This window comes from Pseudorca crassidens, chromosome 2, assembly GCF_039906515.1.
Source record: "Pseudorca crassidens isolate mPseCra1 chromosome 2, mPseCra1.hap1, whole genome shotgun sequence".
Lineage (NCBI taxonomy): Eukaryota > Metazoa > Chordata > Mammalia > Artiodactyla > Delphinidae > Pseudorca > Pseudorca crassidens.
In genome coordinates, this window is record NC_090297.1 from 158283933 (window position 1) to 158302479 (window position 18547).

An 18547-nucleotide genomic window follows, 5' to 3' on the forward strand; every position below is an offset into this window, starting at 1 on the left:
CATCTCATTCATGTGCAATATGGATACAAACAACACGTATAAATTTTGAATGTCTGACTTTTTACATTATCCATTCTTCTCGGTGTATGTTCCATGGATTCTGTCCAATGCTATACATTTACTTAGACCTTTAACTTAAGGTTATATTAAAAAGTAAATAAATTTAGAGAGCAGAGGCCACTTAATTGTCTAATAAAGTTAGTGGTCTGTTTATATGGTAACTACATGGCTGGTATTCACATACCAAGTATTAGCACTGTGGCTTAATAAATTTAGTCTAATTTCATCATCAGAAAGGATGGAGCAACAAAACTCATTAAATGAACTTCAATGTACCAATATGTTGATTCATTAATGAGAAATGATCAATGGAGATACTGACCAAAACCATCCCAATTATATCATTCCTTAATCAATGCTAGCAATCAAGTGAGTACTCTTCTGTTTCTTTAGACTAATAATTCCATCTTCCAGCTTTAAGCATTTTGGATACATTACTAAGTACTTCAAAATTATTCTCATTTTCTTAAATCCACGAAATCCTCCTCCTTCTCCCTACAAACAGAATTCATAAAATATAAAGTGGGAATGGTGGGGGGGAGTAGATCAGGCAGAGAAGAGCTAACTACTTCTAAGTAAATTTGGAAATGCTATATAAATTATGTTTTATCATACCGTATAACTAAATTCTTTTTTAAAACTCTGGATTCAAGACATTTAAACATTATAGGATTATTTGGCCATTCAGACATCAGATATAGGGATGCTGAATTCTGCCACTCCTGGCTATAAAAAGCTGCAGGCTAAATATAATCATATTGTTGATTCATATCCACCTCTGGTCTATTTGGGCACTTAGTTGATCATCCCTGATATAGATATAGTTGCATAGTTCATTTTTCCTAAAAACAGAATTTTATAGCTTCTTTAATCAATAATATGTTAAGAAATAAAACAATAAAGAAGATGTGGCACATATATACAATGGAATATTACTCAGCCATAAAAAGAAGCGAAACTGAGTTATTTGTAGTGAGGTGGATGGACCTAGAGTCTGTCATACAGAGTGAAGTAAGTCAGAAAGAGAAAAAATACCATACGCTAACACCTATATATGGAATCTAAAAAAAAAAAAAAGGTGCTGAAGAACCTAGGGGCAGGATAGGAATAAAGATGCAGACATAGAGAATGGACTTGGAATTGAGGACATAGGGAGGGGGAAGGGTAAGCTGGGATGAAATGAGAGAGTGGCATGGACATATATACACGACCAAATGTAAAACGATAGCTAGTGGGAAGCAGTCACATAGCACAGGGAGATCAGCTCGGTGCTTTGTGACCACCTAGAGGGATAGGATAGGGAGGGTGGGAGGGAGACGCAAGAGGGAGGAGATATGGGGATATATGTATACGTATGGCTGATTCACTTTGTTATAAAGCAGAAACTAACACACCATTGTAGAGCAATTATACTCCAATAAAGATGTTAAAAAAATACATACTATATTTCACTGTCATCATGTAAAATAATATTTTTTGAGATAGTTACTTCTTAGGGAGCATTCATAATACAAATGTATATGATAGCAACATCTTAAAATAACTTAGACAACTGCTTAAATAATTAGATAACTTAAGAATCACAGGTGTTTAAAAAGGAGTGAATGGGAGTGAGGGGATAATTGTGATTTCTCTTATGTGCTATAATATGTAAATATATACCTTATTTCATAGAAACAGAATTTCATAAAAGACTAGTATAACTTCTATCTCTACAAATCATATTTTAAATGAACTAGTACTTGATAAATAAAGCAATTCTGTGTCAGATTTTAATAGGTCAAGATTATCATATGATTTACTTTTTAAGAAAGTAAGATTGTCACATTTAGAACTTGTTCAGAGTGTGTCATGGTACAAATTTCCTTAATATGACCAATCTAATTCAAAACAGTGTCACGAGAATTACTGCTATCTTTTATGAGTTACTCCGGGGGTCAGCAAAATATGGCTTGTAGGTGAAATCTTGCCTACTGCCTGTTTTTGTAATTAAAGTTTTACTGGAACACAGCCAGACACGCTCATTTACATATTGTCTGTGGCTGCTTTCACCCTACAACAGCAGCACTGAGGAGTTGTAAAAGACACTGTAAGAGCAGCAAAGCCTAAAATATTTACTATCTGGCCTTCACAGAAAGTTTGCCAATCCCTGAGCTATTCTGAGGGTCTTAACAGAAAGAAACTTAGAGAAATAAAGTCACTATTACTGATAAAACAAATACAGTGCTTTTCAAAATGGAAATTAAACAAATTGATAAAAGGCTATATTAAAATGCTTCAGGTATATAAACCCACTAAAAATTTAATACCAAATCAAATATTTTCCTAAGTAATCTTATTTATTATAAAAATTTCTTCATAATACATCACAGGATGTTAGAATATAATAATGAAATTTATTTTAAAATGTCACTTGCAAAGTTACTTGACTAATAATCAGATGTTTAACATTACTCATTACACTTTCAGAAAAATGAAACTATTATTGATAGATCATATTTGATCAGAGCAGTCAAGAAGAACTTATTTAGCATGTCAAAAACTCGGACATAAAACTACTACACATTTATCAGTGAATGAAATTTCCTGTCAAATACAGTGAAGCAAATTCTTAAACAGAGTGGTTTTATTTCCCAACTAAATCTGCTTTTCTCCAAACTGTGTAACTTTGTAATTACTTTGTGTTTGTCCCTACAGCCTCTGCAAAAACAAATTCTGATTACTTTTCTTTTTTACCTTGAGATCACGGTACACAATCTTTCCGGAATGTAGATAGTCCAAGGCAGAGACAATTTCTGCACCATAGAAACGTGTGCGGTCCTCAGAGAACACCCTCTCTCTCGACAAATGGAAAAACAGCTGCAGGGTAAACAGCAGGGACAGGATTGTAATAATTACTGATTTAGTGGGGGAAATTAACACAAACATAAAACACCTCTCATCACCATATTGTGATGATAGATAGTGTACTCTCAGCGGACACTGAGCAGTCTTAGACAGCAGCTGGCTTATCTTTTCCAGGTTTCCAAGGGGAGACTGCGAGCTGTTAAATCAGCACTTTAATCAATATACCAATCTTGTTTAAGGCATTCTGCTTGCTACCCATTTAACCTTCAGTTACCAGAGGAAAAAGTATGCATCATCAGATTACATCTCCCCCTCAGTATACTGTTGCTTCACTCTTTCAAGGATTAGGTATTGAGACTTTATTAAAATAAATGCACATAAGCATAGATGGAATATTTCGACTTAATTATCTCAGTTACACTTGATTTCAAAGAAAGGACTGCTGATTTGTGGAACCTTATTTATGTGAACTTGTTAAATTCTACAACTCTTGATTCATCATGATACCTCTAGAAATGCTTTCAATGTTTAAATCCATGTTTTCTGCAATGAGAAACTGTGAGGCTTTACATTTTCAATTTATGTTAGTAATGCCCAAAATGGACTGAGAAGCTCCCATTATTCCCCTAATAGTTCTCAATGCATACTCTTCCTATTTCAATAATAATTAACTATGACACCAATCTTTTCTCATGTAATCACTTAAAACTATAAGCCCATCCATTTCCTGTTAACAACAGTCAACTAATATTTATTGGGTTCTCACTGTGGTCAAGCATCCAGCTCTCCATTTAGACAGCCTCTTTATTTAAGAAACTGCCCGTCTCAGCTCTCAGTTCAATAATGTATATGAGGAAGGAGCCGGTTTCAGGCATTATGAATTGACTACTGACCTTTTTGTGTACTGTTTCACTGTATTAAGAAATCCACCAAGAACAACAAAAGATGGTTCGCAGTGCTGAGTACACTGCCGAGTATCACAGTAGGTACTCAATACATGTCTTTGATTAAAGAAATGAACCAATCAGTCAATGTATTCTTGACTGCAAGATCAGAAATTAACTATATTTTCACATAGATTACTTCTACAAACTGCTTCTACAAATTTATAAGAATTATGGTTAACTGAGATTTGTTTCTCACACACCAAATCATAATTTAGGTAACATAAAAGAGGTTCTCTATAGATTCCATCTTTCCTTTTCCCACCTCCAACTCCACTTAAGAGTTTATCATTATTTTAAGATAAAATTTATGCCTAACCCATTGTCACAGTAAAGAGAGAAGAGGTAATATCATGTAACTATTGCCAAAAAAGACTGGTTCAACATTACTTATAGTAAAACTAAAATGTTTGGCAGATAGTCTCTAAACTTTAATGCTCTCTACTATATTGTCATATTTTATCAAATCTAAGATGCTGTTGATTGCAACTCCACCAACTTTCTATGTTAATACCAAGAAAAATAATGAGGTCAACTAAAACTATGACACACCATCAAATATAAAAGGCACTCTAACTGAAGAAATGTTCAATGTGTCTTATAAATGACCAAATATACTATGCCAAAAATCAAACCAATGTATAAAATTACTCAGGGATATGCTTCAAAATTCATTCATTTTATACAGGCACATACATGTTATTAATGCTCTACCATTCAAACAAAGACAGGAAGTAGAAAGAAGCATGGATCATCAGTAAAACCATTCTGAAATATTTCTAGGTCAAAGTAATTTCTGTCATCCTTTAATACAAAATATAACTAATTTTGACAAAGGAACCCCTGTGACCCAGATTTATGGTAGTCTTCTAACGAAATGAAAGTAGTAGTTAGATTTCTAAATTTTCTTCAAATGTCAAGCCTAGTACCCACTCATCTACAATACAAAAGATATAGATCTTCCCTAAATCAACATAATACATGCAGGCTTCTAGATCTTTATTTAGACCATAAATCTTCAATTTGTCTTCCAGCCAATTTCTGTAAAAATATCAGCTAAAAAAAAAAAAAGCTACTTAAGGAGAAGAACTCTATTTATTTCTCAATCTGCTCTCCTCTGATGTCTACCCTTGCTACTTTATGGAACTTATTCCTGTTAACATAATCAAGAACCTCTCGTTCTGGAGCTTAGAACATCACTTATTACCCTCTCCTTCTTATAAACATTCCTTGGCTTTGGTACTACAACTCTCCTGATTTTCTCTGAATATTCCTTCTAAGTTTCTACCTTGGCTTTGAACCAACTTTCCATTTAGTGAGCATCAATTATGTTAAAGTCACTGTTATTGGACACTGGGAAGAGAAAAAGAGGGCATATAATGGTGATTAAGACATAATCCCTGACCTTAAGAAATTCAACACGATGAAGGAGATATATGCACAGATAAAAAACAAGAGAGCTATGAGAAATTCTGTAACAAAGCAATATTAAAAATGCTTTGGAGGCAAAGGATGATTAATCTTTATTGGAATGATCTGAGGAGACTTCACAGATAAGGTAGCATCTCACGTTTTGAAGGATGGATTTTTCACAAATGGAGAATATACGGGAAGCATACAAAACAGTGCAAGTTTTATCCATCTTAATATTTTGACCACAGCCTAGTAATAGTACATCAACATAGTAGGTAATTAATAAATGTATGTGGAACAAATTAATCCCTCTTAATATCCACCTTAATATTTGACCACAAGTTCTATCCTTCTTAATATTTTGACCACAGCCTAGTATAGTCCATCAACATAGGAGGTAATTAATAGATGCATGTAGAAGAAATTAATTCTAAAGAAAAAGAATAGTAATGGCAAGGAAACAACACATAGGGAGGGCATGTAGCTGAAGAACAATAATACACATTCATGATAATGACAGAACTTAAGCAAAAAAAAGAAAAAAACAAAAAAAACCCCACAAAGATGAGGCCAGATTGTTTAGGACCTTGACTGCCATGATATGGTTTAGAGATTAATTTTGTAGATAAGAAGTGTCAAAGACATTTGGGTTAAAAATTTTAGCATAATTTTATTTATTTATTCTTGGCTGTGTTGGGTCTTTGTTGCTGCGCATTGACTTTCTCTAGTTGTGGCGAGTGGGGGATACTCTTTGTTGTGGTGTGCAGGCTTCTCTTGTTGCGGAGCATGGGCTCTAGGAGCACAGGCTTCAGTAGTTGTGGCACGTGGGCTCAGTAGTTGTGGCTCGCAGGCTCTAGAGTGCAGGCTTAGTAATTGTTGCACATGGGCTTAGCTGCTCCGCAGCATGTGGGATCTTCCTGGACCAGGGCTTAAACACATGTCCCCTGCATTGGCAGGAGGATTCTTAACCACTGTGCCACCAGGAAAGTCCGAAAAAAATTAGCATAATTTTAAGTACACAACTCTGGCAGCAACTAGAGAATCAATTAAAAAAATCTGAGACTACAGTAGTCAGATAAACAATTCATAAAGTGCAACAAAACTTACTGAACACCAATTCAGTACAACCACTGTGAAAAAGCTGCAGACACAATGAGAGGAAATGGTACCAATCTGAAAGAATATCACTATTTGGTTAGAACAACCAGATATATAAATAATTCCACTAAAATATGTAGTTATAAAATAGAAAGCACACTTAAAGAAGTGAATAAGTATGTTTGGTAATATAAGAAGTAACCTTTGAGCTGGATAAGAGCTTCTGAGGAACATTAGTGCTAGTAACAGACCTTTCAAGAGTCAATATTCCAGAGGGAACTAGCTTTCACCATTTGGGCAAAGGCAGAGAGCAACAGTGTTGAAGTTTCCCTAAGGATGGCTGAGTAGGTGTTGCTGCCAGCAGTGTAAAGGAAAAGAATGGGGATGGAGACAGACGAGCAATGGATTTTATTTTGACCTGTTGACATTTAAATAAGAACTTGATAGCACAGCTTCAGAACTATGGGACCAAAGGGTATAAAGGTAAATGTGTGAGTCATTTATATAAAGGATACTGTTGACACCAAGGAAGCAAGGTATAGCCCAGAAATTTAGTAGAAACTGCAAACAGAGTTAAGGTCAGAATTTTAGGGTATGACTGCACAAAAGGACAGGAAAAAGAAGCAGAACAGGATATTAAGATAGAGTCCTAAAAGAAATACAAACAGAATGAATACCTGAAGAATAAAGGAAAAGAAAGTTTCAGGAAGGAAATTAACATTTACCAGGCATAGGAATTAGGTCATATGTTACCTTTCGGGGAAGATGTCATACTTAGGTGGGCTAAGAAGAGAATATAAAGGTAGAAATGGTATGTGACTCTTTTAGAAAAAATGAATGAAATGAGCCAAGATATTATTGAAATAGAAGATTTTTGCTCAATATATTAATGCTCTCAAGAAAACTTCTGTCTGAAGAAATTGAGAGATACTATAGAGCTACAATTCATATGGAATAGGCATACAAATTAAAAGAAATATCAATGAAATCAGGTGGCCAGAAACAGGTTACTTTATAAAAATTTAGAATATGGTAAAGCTGATGATTACACATAAGGATATGAAGTATATGGGGAAAAAATGACCATTTAATAAATGGTGCCACAATATTTGCTTAACTTTGGAGAAAAGTCAGAAGAGTGTCATTATTGAACATGCAGGCATTCAGTAGATATTTCAAAGAAGTCGGAGTAAAAGCTAAACCATACATTAACAAAGCTAACAAACAAGAGTGTAAAATATCATATTTGCAAATAACTGCTCTCCAGAACAAGATGTAACACTCTTTGAAGGAAGATAACAAAATCTAAACACTCAAGTAAAATCAAAGTATCTAGTATACAATCAACAATTACTAGACATGAGAAGATGCAGGAAAATATGACCCATCACCAACAAAAAAGTCAGTCATTAGACACAGACCTCAAAAATAACAGAGATGATGGTATTAATAGACAGTAACTTTAAAGCAGTACAGGAACATAAAGAAGAGATAATGGGAAATAGAAATAAATAGGATGTTTAAAGATGAAACATATAATATCTGAATAAAAATTTCACTAGATGGGATTAACAACAGATTAGACACTGCAAGAGAAAAGACAAATGAACAAGAAATCATAGCAGAAGAAAACTATATAAATTGCACCTGAAAAAAAAAAATCTCAGCAACCTCTTGAACAGTGTCAAGGAGTCTAACATATGGATAACAGCAGATCCTGAAAGAGAGAGGGAGACATCTGCAAAATAATGACTGAATTTTTCCAAACTAGGATAAAAAAGATAAATGCACAGACTAGGTATTTCAACGAAACTCAGTGAGATAAAAACTAACAAACAGGCATGAATACTCAGAACATAACAGTCAGATCACACTAAAATTGCTGAAAAACCAGTGACAGAAAATCTTTTAAAAATTCTGAAGGGAAAAAAACACAATACATACAGAAGAACAAATAGGAGAATTTCCCCAGACTTCTTCTCAGAAACTATATAAGTGAAAGGACAATGGAACAATATGTCCAAATTGCTGAAAGAAAAAAAACACATCCTAAAATTTTGCACCCAGTGGAAATATCCATAAAATATAAAGGTTAGAGACTTCTGTTTTGACCATGATATAAAATAAATAAAACAAGGATTTTCATACATTAAGCATTAGGCTTCAAGGTACAGTGACTCCAAAGAAAAGGGAAACAAGGTGGTAATTATGGTTGTTCCAGCTTGCTGCCTAGAGAGACCATCCAGAATGTAACACAGGGAAAGAAAACCAAAACAGAACCTGTGGAATTCTTGAAGTAAGAATAGAGAGTTCAGAGACTGGGGAGACCAAAGTAGCTGTAATTCATGAGGCAGAGAACCACAAAGAGGAGAACTCCAGGGACCTGCAATGAACTGCCTCTGAGTCTTACTAATCAGCACATGTATATGAGGAAAATTCTGAGGCCAGGGAAAAGAGCCATTGGAAAGAATCAGGTGAAAAAAATCACAGGCTCATAGAGCTAAAAATACTTTTTGTTCTCACCAGGCAAAATGGAAAAACTTCTTAAGAAATGTGGCACCCACTAGAGTCCTTGAGGATACTGCCTCTATAGTTCAGCAGTATTAGTGTTAGAGCAAAGGACACACACATATGTCAAAAGTGTTAGAGCAAAGGACACACACATATGCCAAAGGTGTCAAGGTCATTCAATGGGGCAAAGGATAGACTTTTCAACAATAGATTCTGGAATAACCAAATATCCACATGGGGTAAAAAATGAACTTCAATCCTTAGTTTACAGCATACATAAAAATAAAAAATATCATAAACCTAAATGTAATAGCACAATTATAAAAGTTATAAAAGGAAATATAGGAGAAAATATTTGTCATCCATGATAGACAAAGATTTCTTAGATAGTATTTAAAAAAAACAAAGAAGACAAACTGATAAATTGGATTTCAAAATTTAAAACTTCTGTTGCTCAGAAAACATCACTGAGACAATGAAAAGGCAAGGTACAGTCTGAGAGGAACTATTTATAATACACTCATTTGGCAAAGTATTTGTAACCAGAATATATAAAGATCTATTATAATTTAACAATAAGATAACCCAATTAATAAATAGACAAAATATTCGAACATACAGGTAAAAAAATGTATGCAAATGGCCAATATGTGAAAATATATTTAATATCATTAGTCATCAGAAAAATGCAACTCAAAACCAACTGCAATAATATACTTCTATATACACATTAGAATGACTAAAATTAAAAAGACTGACCACACCAAGAGTTGGTATGGATATGAAACAACTAGAATTCTTGCGGCATTGATACTAGGAATGCAAAATGACACAACTACTTTGGAAAACAGTTTTGGAATTTTTCAAAATGTAAACATATGCTTATTATAAACTCAACAATTATACTCCCCAGTATTTAGCCAAGAAAAAAGAAAACTTGTACATGTATGTGCATATCAGCTTTATTCATAGTAGGCGATGACTAGAAACAATCCAAATGTACACCAAAAGCAGGACAGATTAAAAAACATTGATATAGCATGCTCATGACTCAGCAATGAAGGAACAAACTACTGAGACATGGATAATCTCAAAAACGTTAGGCTTAGCAAAATAAACAGAAACAGACATAAAAGAGTACATATTGTATGATTCCATTTCTGTGAAATTTTAGAAAAGGTAAATCAAATCTTTAGTGTCAGAAAGCAGATCAGTAGTTGCCTAGGGCCAGGTATAGGAGCAGGAGATGACAGAATGAGACAGGGAAGACTGACTGCAAAGAGGAATAGCAGAACTTTCTGTGGCAGTGGAAATGTTCTGCATCTTTCTGTAATGGGGACTACATGCATAGATGTTTGTCAAAAGTCATATAAGTTATGTATACTTAAAGTGAGTACATTTTACTGTATGTAGCTTATACTTAAGTAAAGTTGGTTAAGTAATGGAAACAATCTAAACGTTCAAAAATATAGTAAGGATTTAATAAATTACATCTGCATAATTAATTACTAGGCAACTAGTATGTATTTTACAATATTAAATAAAATGGAAATTATGGGTACAGTATAAAAACAGGAAAATACACTAATATGGTAATAGTGATCATTGCTAGATGGTAAAATTTAGAGTATTTTTTTTCTGTTTTATACCTTGAAAATTACCTGTAATAATTTAATATCCATTTCCCAGAGCATTATACTTTCCTAAATGTGAGACCATCTGTCTTCCTCACGCCACGTACTAAGTACATAGCACAGTGACTAGCTTGTAGCACGCAGTCAATAAATAAGTATTTTATCAATTGAACTGAAATAACTTTTTGATGTTTTCAGCAATGTACATGTACTGTTGTTACTTTCATAATGGGAGAAATTTTATAAAGGTTTTAAGTAAACATACTGTTGATGCTTTTCCTGATTCAGGCTTCTGACAATTTTTTTTTTTCTTGGCAGAGGCACAGGAGAAAGAGGAAGACTGCACAAGTGCTCTATAGCTTTGCATCCTCAGCCCCAAGCCTAGCATGTAGCACATATTAGGTACATAATAAATATGTACTGCAAAGAATAAAGTTAAATTAAAAAATACTTTCCAAAGAATTATTTATAAGGAAAATAAGGCTTAAAGTTTTGAAGGTAAAGTATTTTTATTAGAAACATTTAAAAATCACATACAATAACTAAATAATCTTGTTTTTGTTAAAAAAATGAATTTTTTGCTCCTCAAGCAAGGAACATACCTTTAGAAATTTAAGTCCCTTTAGCAATGACTACATGCTTGTGTGTGTGTGTGTGTGTGTGTGTGTTGTGCTTAGCAATGCTGTGGGAATATAGTAATGTAAATATTAATAGATTGCCTTAATGATCTAAATATACAAGTTTATATTTCATTACAAACCCGGAATGTTTATCTTTAAAATAAATTGTTATATTTTGAAAAATATGCAACAAACTTTAAAAAAAAATAAAGATCTAGACTTAAACAACATCCTGAGAACTATCACTGCAATCTAAGACTTTAAATTCAATTACATTTTTTTCTTGCAAATACTGTCTATACAAACTTTAGTCACTCCTTTGTAATAGCAAAATATCAGTTAACAGAGAATAACAAAATATGCTCAATATGGGTCAATAATTACAATGATTACATTCATTATCATAATATTGATTGAGCTTGGAACCTGAGTACCCTAAAGACAACTAATTAATTAAGCAATGAGACATGGGAGTCTGTGCAATAATGCTGATTAACACATCCCTTACGTTTACAAAAACACCTAAGATGAAAAGAATGTCTCTAGTTCACATACAAGAAAACTAGTCAACAATACTGCCTTAGTCCATTTGGGATGTTATAACACATTACCACAGACTGGGTGAATTATAAACCACAGAAATTTATTTCCCACAATTCTGGAGGCTGGGAAGTCCAAGATCAATGCACTTGCAGATCGGGTACCTGCTTCCTGGCTCACAGACAGCTGTCTTTTCACAGTGTCCTCACAATGGGGAAGGAGCAACTGAGCTCTCTGAGGTGTCCCTTATAAGGGCACTAATCCCATTCAGGAGGGCTCCACCTTCATGACCTAATCACTAGAAAGTCCCCACCCTCCAAATGCCATCACACTAGGGATTAGGTTTCCACATATGAGTTTAGGGTGGACATAAAGATTCAGTCTGTAGCAAATACTATACTACACAATTGGAATGGTATCAGTTATACAATAAAACAAACATTTAAACATGTACTTTTATAGGATCAAATAAACGTACACTTACATTTAATAGGTAATTCATATTGTTTTCTAGATCATGTCTATCCTCTTCTCAAGCTGAACTCAGTTTCTATGCATTTCACACAGAAAAATTAATGTAAAGTAGTATAAATTTACATTTAGTTTTTGAAGAAAGTTTCTTCCAGAAAGGATACTGATAAAATGCCATATTTTAATAAATAGTTCAAAATTACATTTCTTAAAATACAAATTAAACCTTTAGGATGTTTCAGGAGAATTGAAAGGGATCTAAGGTCAGATGGCTGGACTCTGAAACAGTTGTTTGGTTATAAATGTCCAGCTAAATACCTCAAGCCCTATTTCTCTATTTCTTGCCCTCTTCTTACAAGTCTGAAAATGTAAAAAGAATTCTCAATCTAACTAGGTGCCTGATACCGGAAAAAGTAGCCTGTAGGCTGGGAATTTTTTTTTTAACATCTTTATTGGAGTATAATTGCTTTACATTGGTGTGTTAGTTTCTGCTTTATAACAAAGTGAATCAGTTATACATATACATATATCCCCATATCTCCTCCCTCTTGCGTCTCCCTCCCTCCCTCCCTATCCCACCCCTCTAGGTGGTCACAAAGCACCAAGCTGATCTCCCTGTGCTATGTAGCTGCTTCCCACTAGCTATCTAATTTTTAAACAATTAATGCAAGGCATGAAAAGTTAAGGAAATTTTCTGGGATCAAAAGTCACCTAATGAAAATACTTTATAATATGGTAAGTACAAAACTAGTTCCTTTAAAATTTTTTTAAATTCTATTTCCATAATTAAAATAATTTACATTAAAGTATTTTATTACAACTCTACTAACAAGATTAAAAAAGAAATTGCTCAGTTCTACCACATTAAATATTAATAGATTTTTCATTTGGAGAATAAAATATACTTTTAAAAGAGTAAAAATTCTCAAGGTAATTATTTTAAAATATCTAAATCTATTAGGATATAATGTGAAATATTTGGGCTATTTCTGAAATATATCCAATACCAACACAATAAAAATAATAAACACTACAATTTTTGAGCATTAAGATATTACATTCTAACAACAATCACAAAAGCTACAAAATGCTATTTCCATATTATAGATGATTAAATAAAATAAATATAAGTTATTATTACTATCACAATAGGCACTATTTTTGAGTACTGCTACTTGTTTGGCATTATACTAAGTAAGTTACATGCATTATATTATTTAATCCTAAAACAATGTTATAAAATAGGTACAATGATTATCTCTATCATACAGCTGAGAAAACTAAGATTTAGGCATGTTATGAAGCTTGCCTAGCATCACATAGCTCTTAAGCGGTAGAGCTGAGATTCAAACTTAGGTCTCTGGTCTCTAGAGCATATCTGTTTATTATTCTAAGTACAGTTTCTATTAACTTGAGACAATAACTGTATAAATTATTCAATTAAGAAATTTCATTCATAAGTCTTTATAATTGCATAATATGAATTGCATGAGAGAAGGAACCTTGTATAGAGTACAGTTGCCTTCTCAGGGTCTAGAACTAGATAGGAATTGAACAATATTTGGCAAATAAATTTTAAAAATTAGACGAAATAAATTCCTGGAAACACACAACCAAAGCTCACTCAAGAAGAAATAGATAAAATGCATGCCTCCATAAATATATTTTTTAAATTTCACTTCATTGTTAAAAACCTTCCTACAAGGAAAACTCTTGGTCTCAAAATTTCACTGGTGAATTCTACCAGAAAATAGAAGAAGCAATGCTGCCTGACTCATTTTAAGAGGTTAGCATTACCCTGAATCCAAACCCAGAGACATTGCTCGGGGTAGGGAAGAGAAGGGACCCTACAGAATGATATTCCTAGTGAACAAAGATTTAAAACTCTTAACAAAATTTTAGCAAACTGGGTTCAACAACATATCAAAAGGATAATACATCATAACTAAGTGGGATTTATCTAAGAAATGCAATGTTGGTCTAACATTAAAAAAAACAAACAATGAAATTCAAGATATCAACAGAATAAAGAAGAAAAAACACGTGATCATCCCAACAGATACAAAAAAATAATTTGACAAAATTTTACATCCTATCATGATTTATAAAAAAAAAAAGCTTAGCAAAATGGGAACAGAAAGGAACTTCTTCAATTTGTTAAAGGGTATATATGAAAAAACTACAGCTAACAACATTCTTAATGGTGAAAAGTACAAATGCTTTTGCCCTAAGATCTGGTATAAGGCAAGGATGTCTGCTCTTACATTGCTATTTAACATTGCTCTGAAGGTCTTAGCTCAATAAGGCAAGAAGAGAGAAAATCCACTGAGACTGAAAAAGAGGAAGGAAAACTGTCTTTGCTCCCACATGATGTGATCATCTACATACTTAAGAAAAAACAAACAAATAGACAAACTGAGCAAGGATGCAGGGTTCAAGGCTAATGAGTAAACATCAACTGCATTTCTATATGCAAGCAATTCAGATTTGAAACTTTAAACAAATCATTTATAATATTAAAAAATAAGATAAATAAGGATAAATTTAACAAAAAATTGTTCAAGACCTGTACACTAAAAACTACATGATATTGTTGAAAGAATTAAAGAAGATCTAAATAATTGGAAAAATATACCATGTTCATGGATCAGAAGACAATACTGTGAACATGTCAATTCTCCCCAAATTGATCAACAGATTACACTATCAATTAAAGTCCAGTAGACCTTCATGTAGAAATCAACAAGCTTATTCTATAATTTACATGAAAATATTAGGGTTGCCAAGACACTTTTTAAAAAGAAGAGCAAAATTAGAAGACTTGAACTGCCTCATTTCAATACTTACTCTAAAGCAAAAGTCTTAAAGACAGTCAGGTATAAGTATAAGGATGGATGGATATAGATCAATACACAAAGTCGAGTCCAGAAACATCTCACACATATATATGGTCAATTGATTTTTGACAAAGGTGTCAGGGTAATTCAATGTGAAAAAAAAATAGTCTTTTCAACAAATATGCTGGAAAAATTAAATATCCAGTTGCAAAAAAAATGAACCTTGACTCAAGCACCATAAACAAAAATTAACTTGAAATGGTCTGCAGACCTAAATATAAGTCCAAAAAACTATTAACACTTCTAGAAGAAAACATAGGAGAAAATCTTAACAAACTTGGGTTAGGAAAAGATGTTTTAAATTAAACCCAAAATGCACAAACCACAAAAGAAAAACACTTATTTCATCTAATTTAAAAGTTTTGTCCTTAAAAAGACACTTGTAAGAAAGCACATCAGTGGTTGCGACGACAGGAGGTGATGGTAGGAACTGACTGTAAAGGGGCATGAGAGACTTCTTTGGGTGATAGAACTGTTGTATATCATGACTGTGGTGATGGTAAACTACTCATTTGTCAAAACTCACTAAATTGTACACTTAAAAGTGGTGAAGTTTACTAAATGCAAATTACATATGAACAAGATGACTTTTAAAAAACGGACTTAAACAAAAATATACACAGGAAAAAAATTCCCCACTAAAAAATGAAAAGGCAGAACACAGACTGGGAGAAAATATTTGCAAAACATATATGATAAATTACTTGTATCTAGAATATATAAATAAGTCTGATTACTCAATATTAAGAAGACAAACAACCCAATCAAAACACGGACCAAAGATTTTAACAGATACTTCAGTAAAGAAGACATAACATGGCAAATCAGCACAGGAAAACATGTTCAATATCATTAATCATTCAGGAAATTCAAGCTAAAACTATAAGATACACATCAACTAGAAGGGGTAAAATTAAGAAAGATTAACCATGCCAAGTGTGGTGATGATGATAAGTAACATCCTAGAAATGCAAAATGGTACAATTTGGAAGTTTCTTATGAGTTGAACATACCAAATAACACAGAAATTGTATTCCTAGATATTTACCTAAGGTAACTGAAACTATACAACCACACAAAGATTTGTACTGGATTATTCACAAGAAATTTTTTCATAATAGCCCCAAACTGCAAGAAAACCAAATGTCTATCTACTAGAGATTATATAAACACATTGTAATACATCCATCCATATAATAAAGCCATAAAAAGAAATAAGCTACTGATATATGCAACACTATTGATGAATATTAAAAGTATTGTGTTAAGATGCAGAACACAAATGACTATATACTGTGTTTTGAGATTAGAGTTTTTAATATTTAAATATTATTTCATTACATTTCCTGTTTCTTTTGTTTCTTTTCTTCATGGTCTCAAATTACACATATATTGTGCCTTCTGTTTTCACTCTCTTGAAATGTGCACTCTGGGGTAATCCAACCTTTATGCAAGAAGTTTGACTACCCTGAAATTGCCATCCTGTGCCATAACCACATGGAGAGAAATTGTGAAAACAGATAAATGCCTGGGCAGCTCCTGTACTTTCAGTCACTTCATCTGATATTCTAGATATAAAAGTAAGCATCTTAGATGTTGAGGCTAGTCAAGTCTTTGGATTCTTACTTTAGATGCAGAGATATATTGGCTAAATGAATTTTGGGAAACTAGCCTTGAAATACTACAAAAGTATATACTAAAAACATTCCCCGGGGAGAAGCCTGGGGTTGGCGGTGTGAACACAGCCTGCAGGGGGTTAGGGCGCCACGGCTAGCCAGGAGGGAGTCTGGGGAAAAGACTGGACCTGCCGAAGAGGCAAGAGACTTTTTCTTCCCTCTTTGTTTCCTGGTGTGTGAGGAGTGGGGATTAAGAGCGCTGCTTAAAGGAGCTCCAGAGACATGCGCCAGCCGCGGCTAAAAGCGCGGACCCCAGAGACGGGCAAGAGACGCTAAGGCTGCTGCTTCTGCCACCAAGAAGCCTGTGTGCGAGCACAGGTCACTATCCACACCCCCCATCTGGGGAGCCTGTGCAGCCCGCCACTGCCAGGGTCCCGGGATCCAGGGACAACTTCCCCGGGAGAACGCACAGCGCGCCTTAGGCTGGTGCAACGTCCCGCTGGCCTCTGCCGCCGCCGGCTCGCCCTACACTCCGTACCCCTCCCTCCTCCCGGCCTGAGTGAGCCAGAGCCCCCGCATCAGCGGCTCCTTTAACCCCGTCCTGTCTGAGCAAAGAACAGACGCCCTCCAGCGACCTACACGCAGAGGCGGGGCCAAATCCAAAGCAGAGTCCCGGGAGCTGCGAGAACAAAGAGAAAGGGAAATCTCTCCCAGCAGCCTCAGGAGCAGCGGATTAAAGCTCCACAATCAACTTGATGTACCCTGCAGCTGTGGAATACATGAAGAGACAACGAATCATCTCAAATTGAGGAGGTGGACTTTGAGAGCAAGATTTATTATTTTTTCCCCATTTCCTCTTATTGTGAGTGTGTATGTGTATGCTTCTGTGGGAGATTTTGTCTGTATAGCTGCTTCCACCATTTGTCTGAGGGTTGTATCCGTCCACGTTTTTTGTTTTTTCTTTAAAAAAATTTTTTTTTCATAATAATCATTTTTTATTTTAATAACTGTATTTTATCCTTATTTTATTTTCTATTCTTTCGTTCTTTCTTTCCTTTCTCCCTCCCTCCCTCCTTTGTTTCTTTCTCTTTCTTTCTTTTTCTTTCTTTCCTTCTTTCTTTTCTTTCTTGCTTTCTTCCTTCCTTTCTTCGTTTCTTTCTTTTTTCTTTCTTCCTTTCTTTCTTTCTACTTTTTCTCCCTTTTATTCTGAGCAGTGTGGATGAAAGGCTCTTGGTGATGCAGCCAGGAGTCAGTGCTGTGCCTCTGAGGTGGGAGAGACAACTGCAGGACACTGGTCCACAAGAGACCCCCCCCAGCTCCATATAATATCAAACGCCGAAAATCTCCCAGAGATCTCCATCTCAACACCAGCACCCAGCTTCACTCAACGACCAGCAAGCCACAGTGCTGGACATCCTATGCCAAACAACTAGCAAGACAGGAACACAACCCCACCCATTAGCAGAAAGGCTGCCTAAAATCATAATAGGTCCACAGATACCACAAAACACACCACCAAACGTAGACCTGCCCACCAGAAAGACAAGATCAAGCCTCATCCATCAGAACACAGGCACTAGTCCCCTCCACCAGGAAGCCTACACAACCCACTGAACCAACTTTAGTCACTGGGGACAGACACCAAAAACAACAGGAACTACAATCCTGCAGCCTGCAAAAAGGAGACCCCAAACACAGTAAGATAAGCAAAATGAGAAGACAGAAAAACACACAGCAGATGAAAGAGCAAGGTAAAAACCCACCGACGTAACAAATGAAGAGGAAATAGGCAGTCTACCTGAAAAAGAATTCAGAATAATGATAGTAAACATGATCCAAAATCTTGGAAATAGAATAGACAAAATTCAAGAAACATTTAACAAGGACCTAGAAGAA

General features: G+C 34.5%; 1 protein-coding gene across 5 annotated transcripts in view; it reads right to left on the reverse strand.

The window, feature by feature from the left end:
- The window catches only part of AKT3 (AKT serine/threonine kinase 3), a 397729-nt gene that overhangs the window by 107211 nt on the left and 271971 nt on the right, over positions 1–18547 (reverse strand). For all 5 annotated transcript variants that reach the window (XM_067729502.1, XM_067729501.1, XM_067729504.1 and 2 more), the window contains one exon: positions 2797–2919. In XM_067729502.1, coding sequence (XP_067585603.1) covers positions 2797–2919 — 123 coding nt within the window. The remainder of the gene's footprint in view (positions 1–2796; positions 2920–18547) is intronic.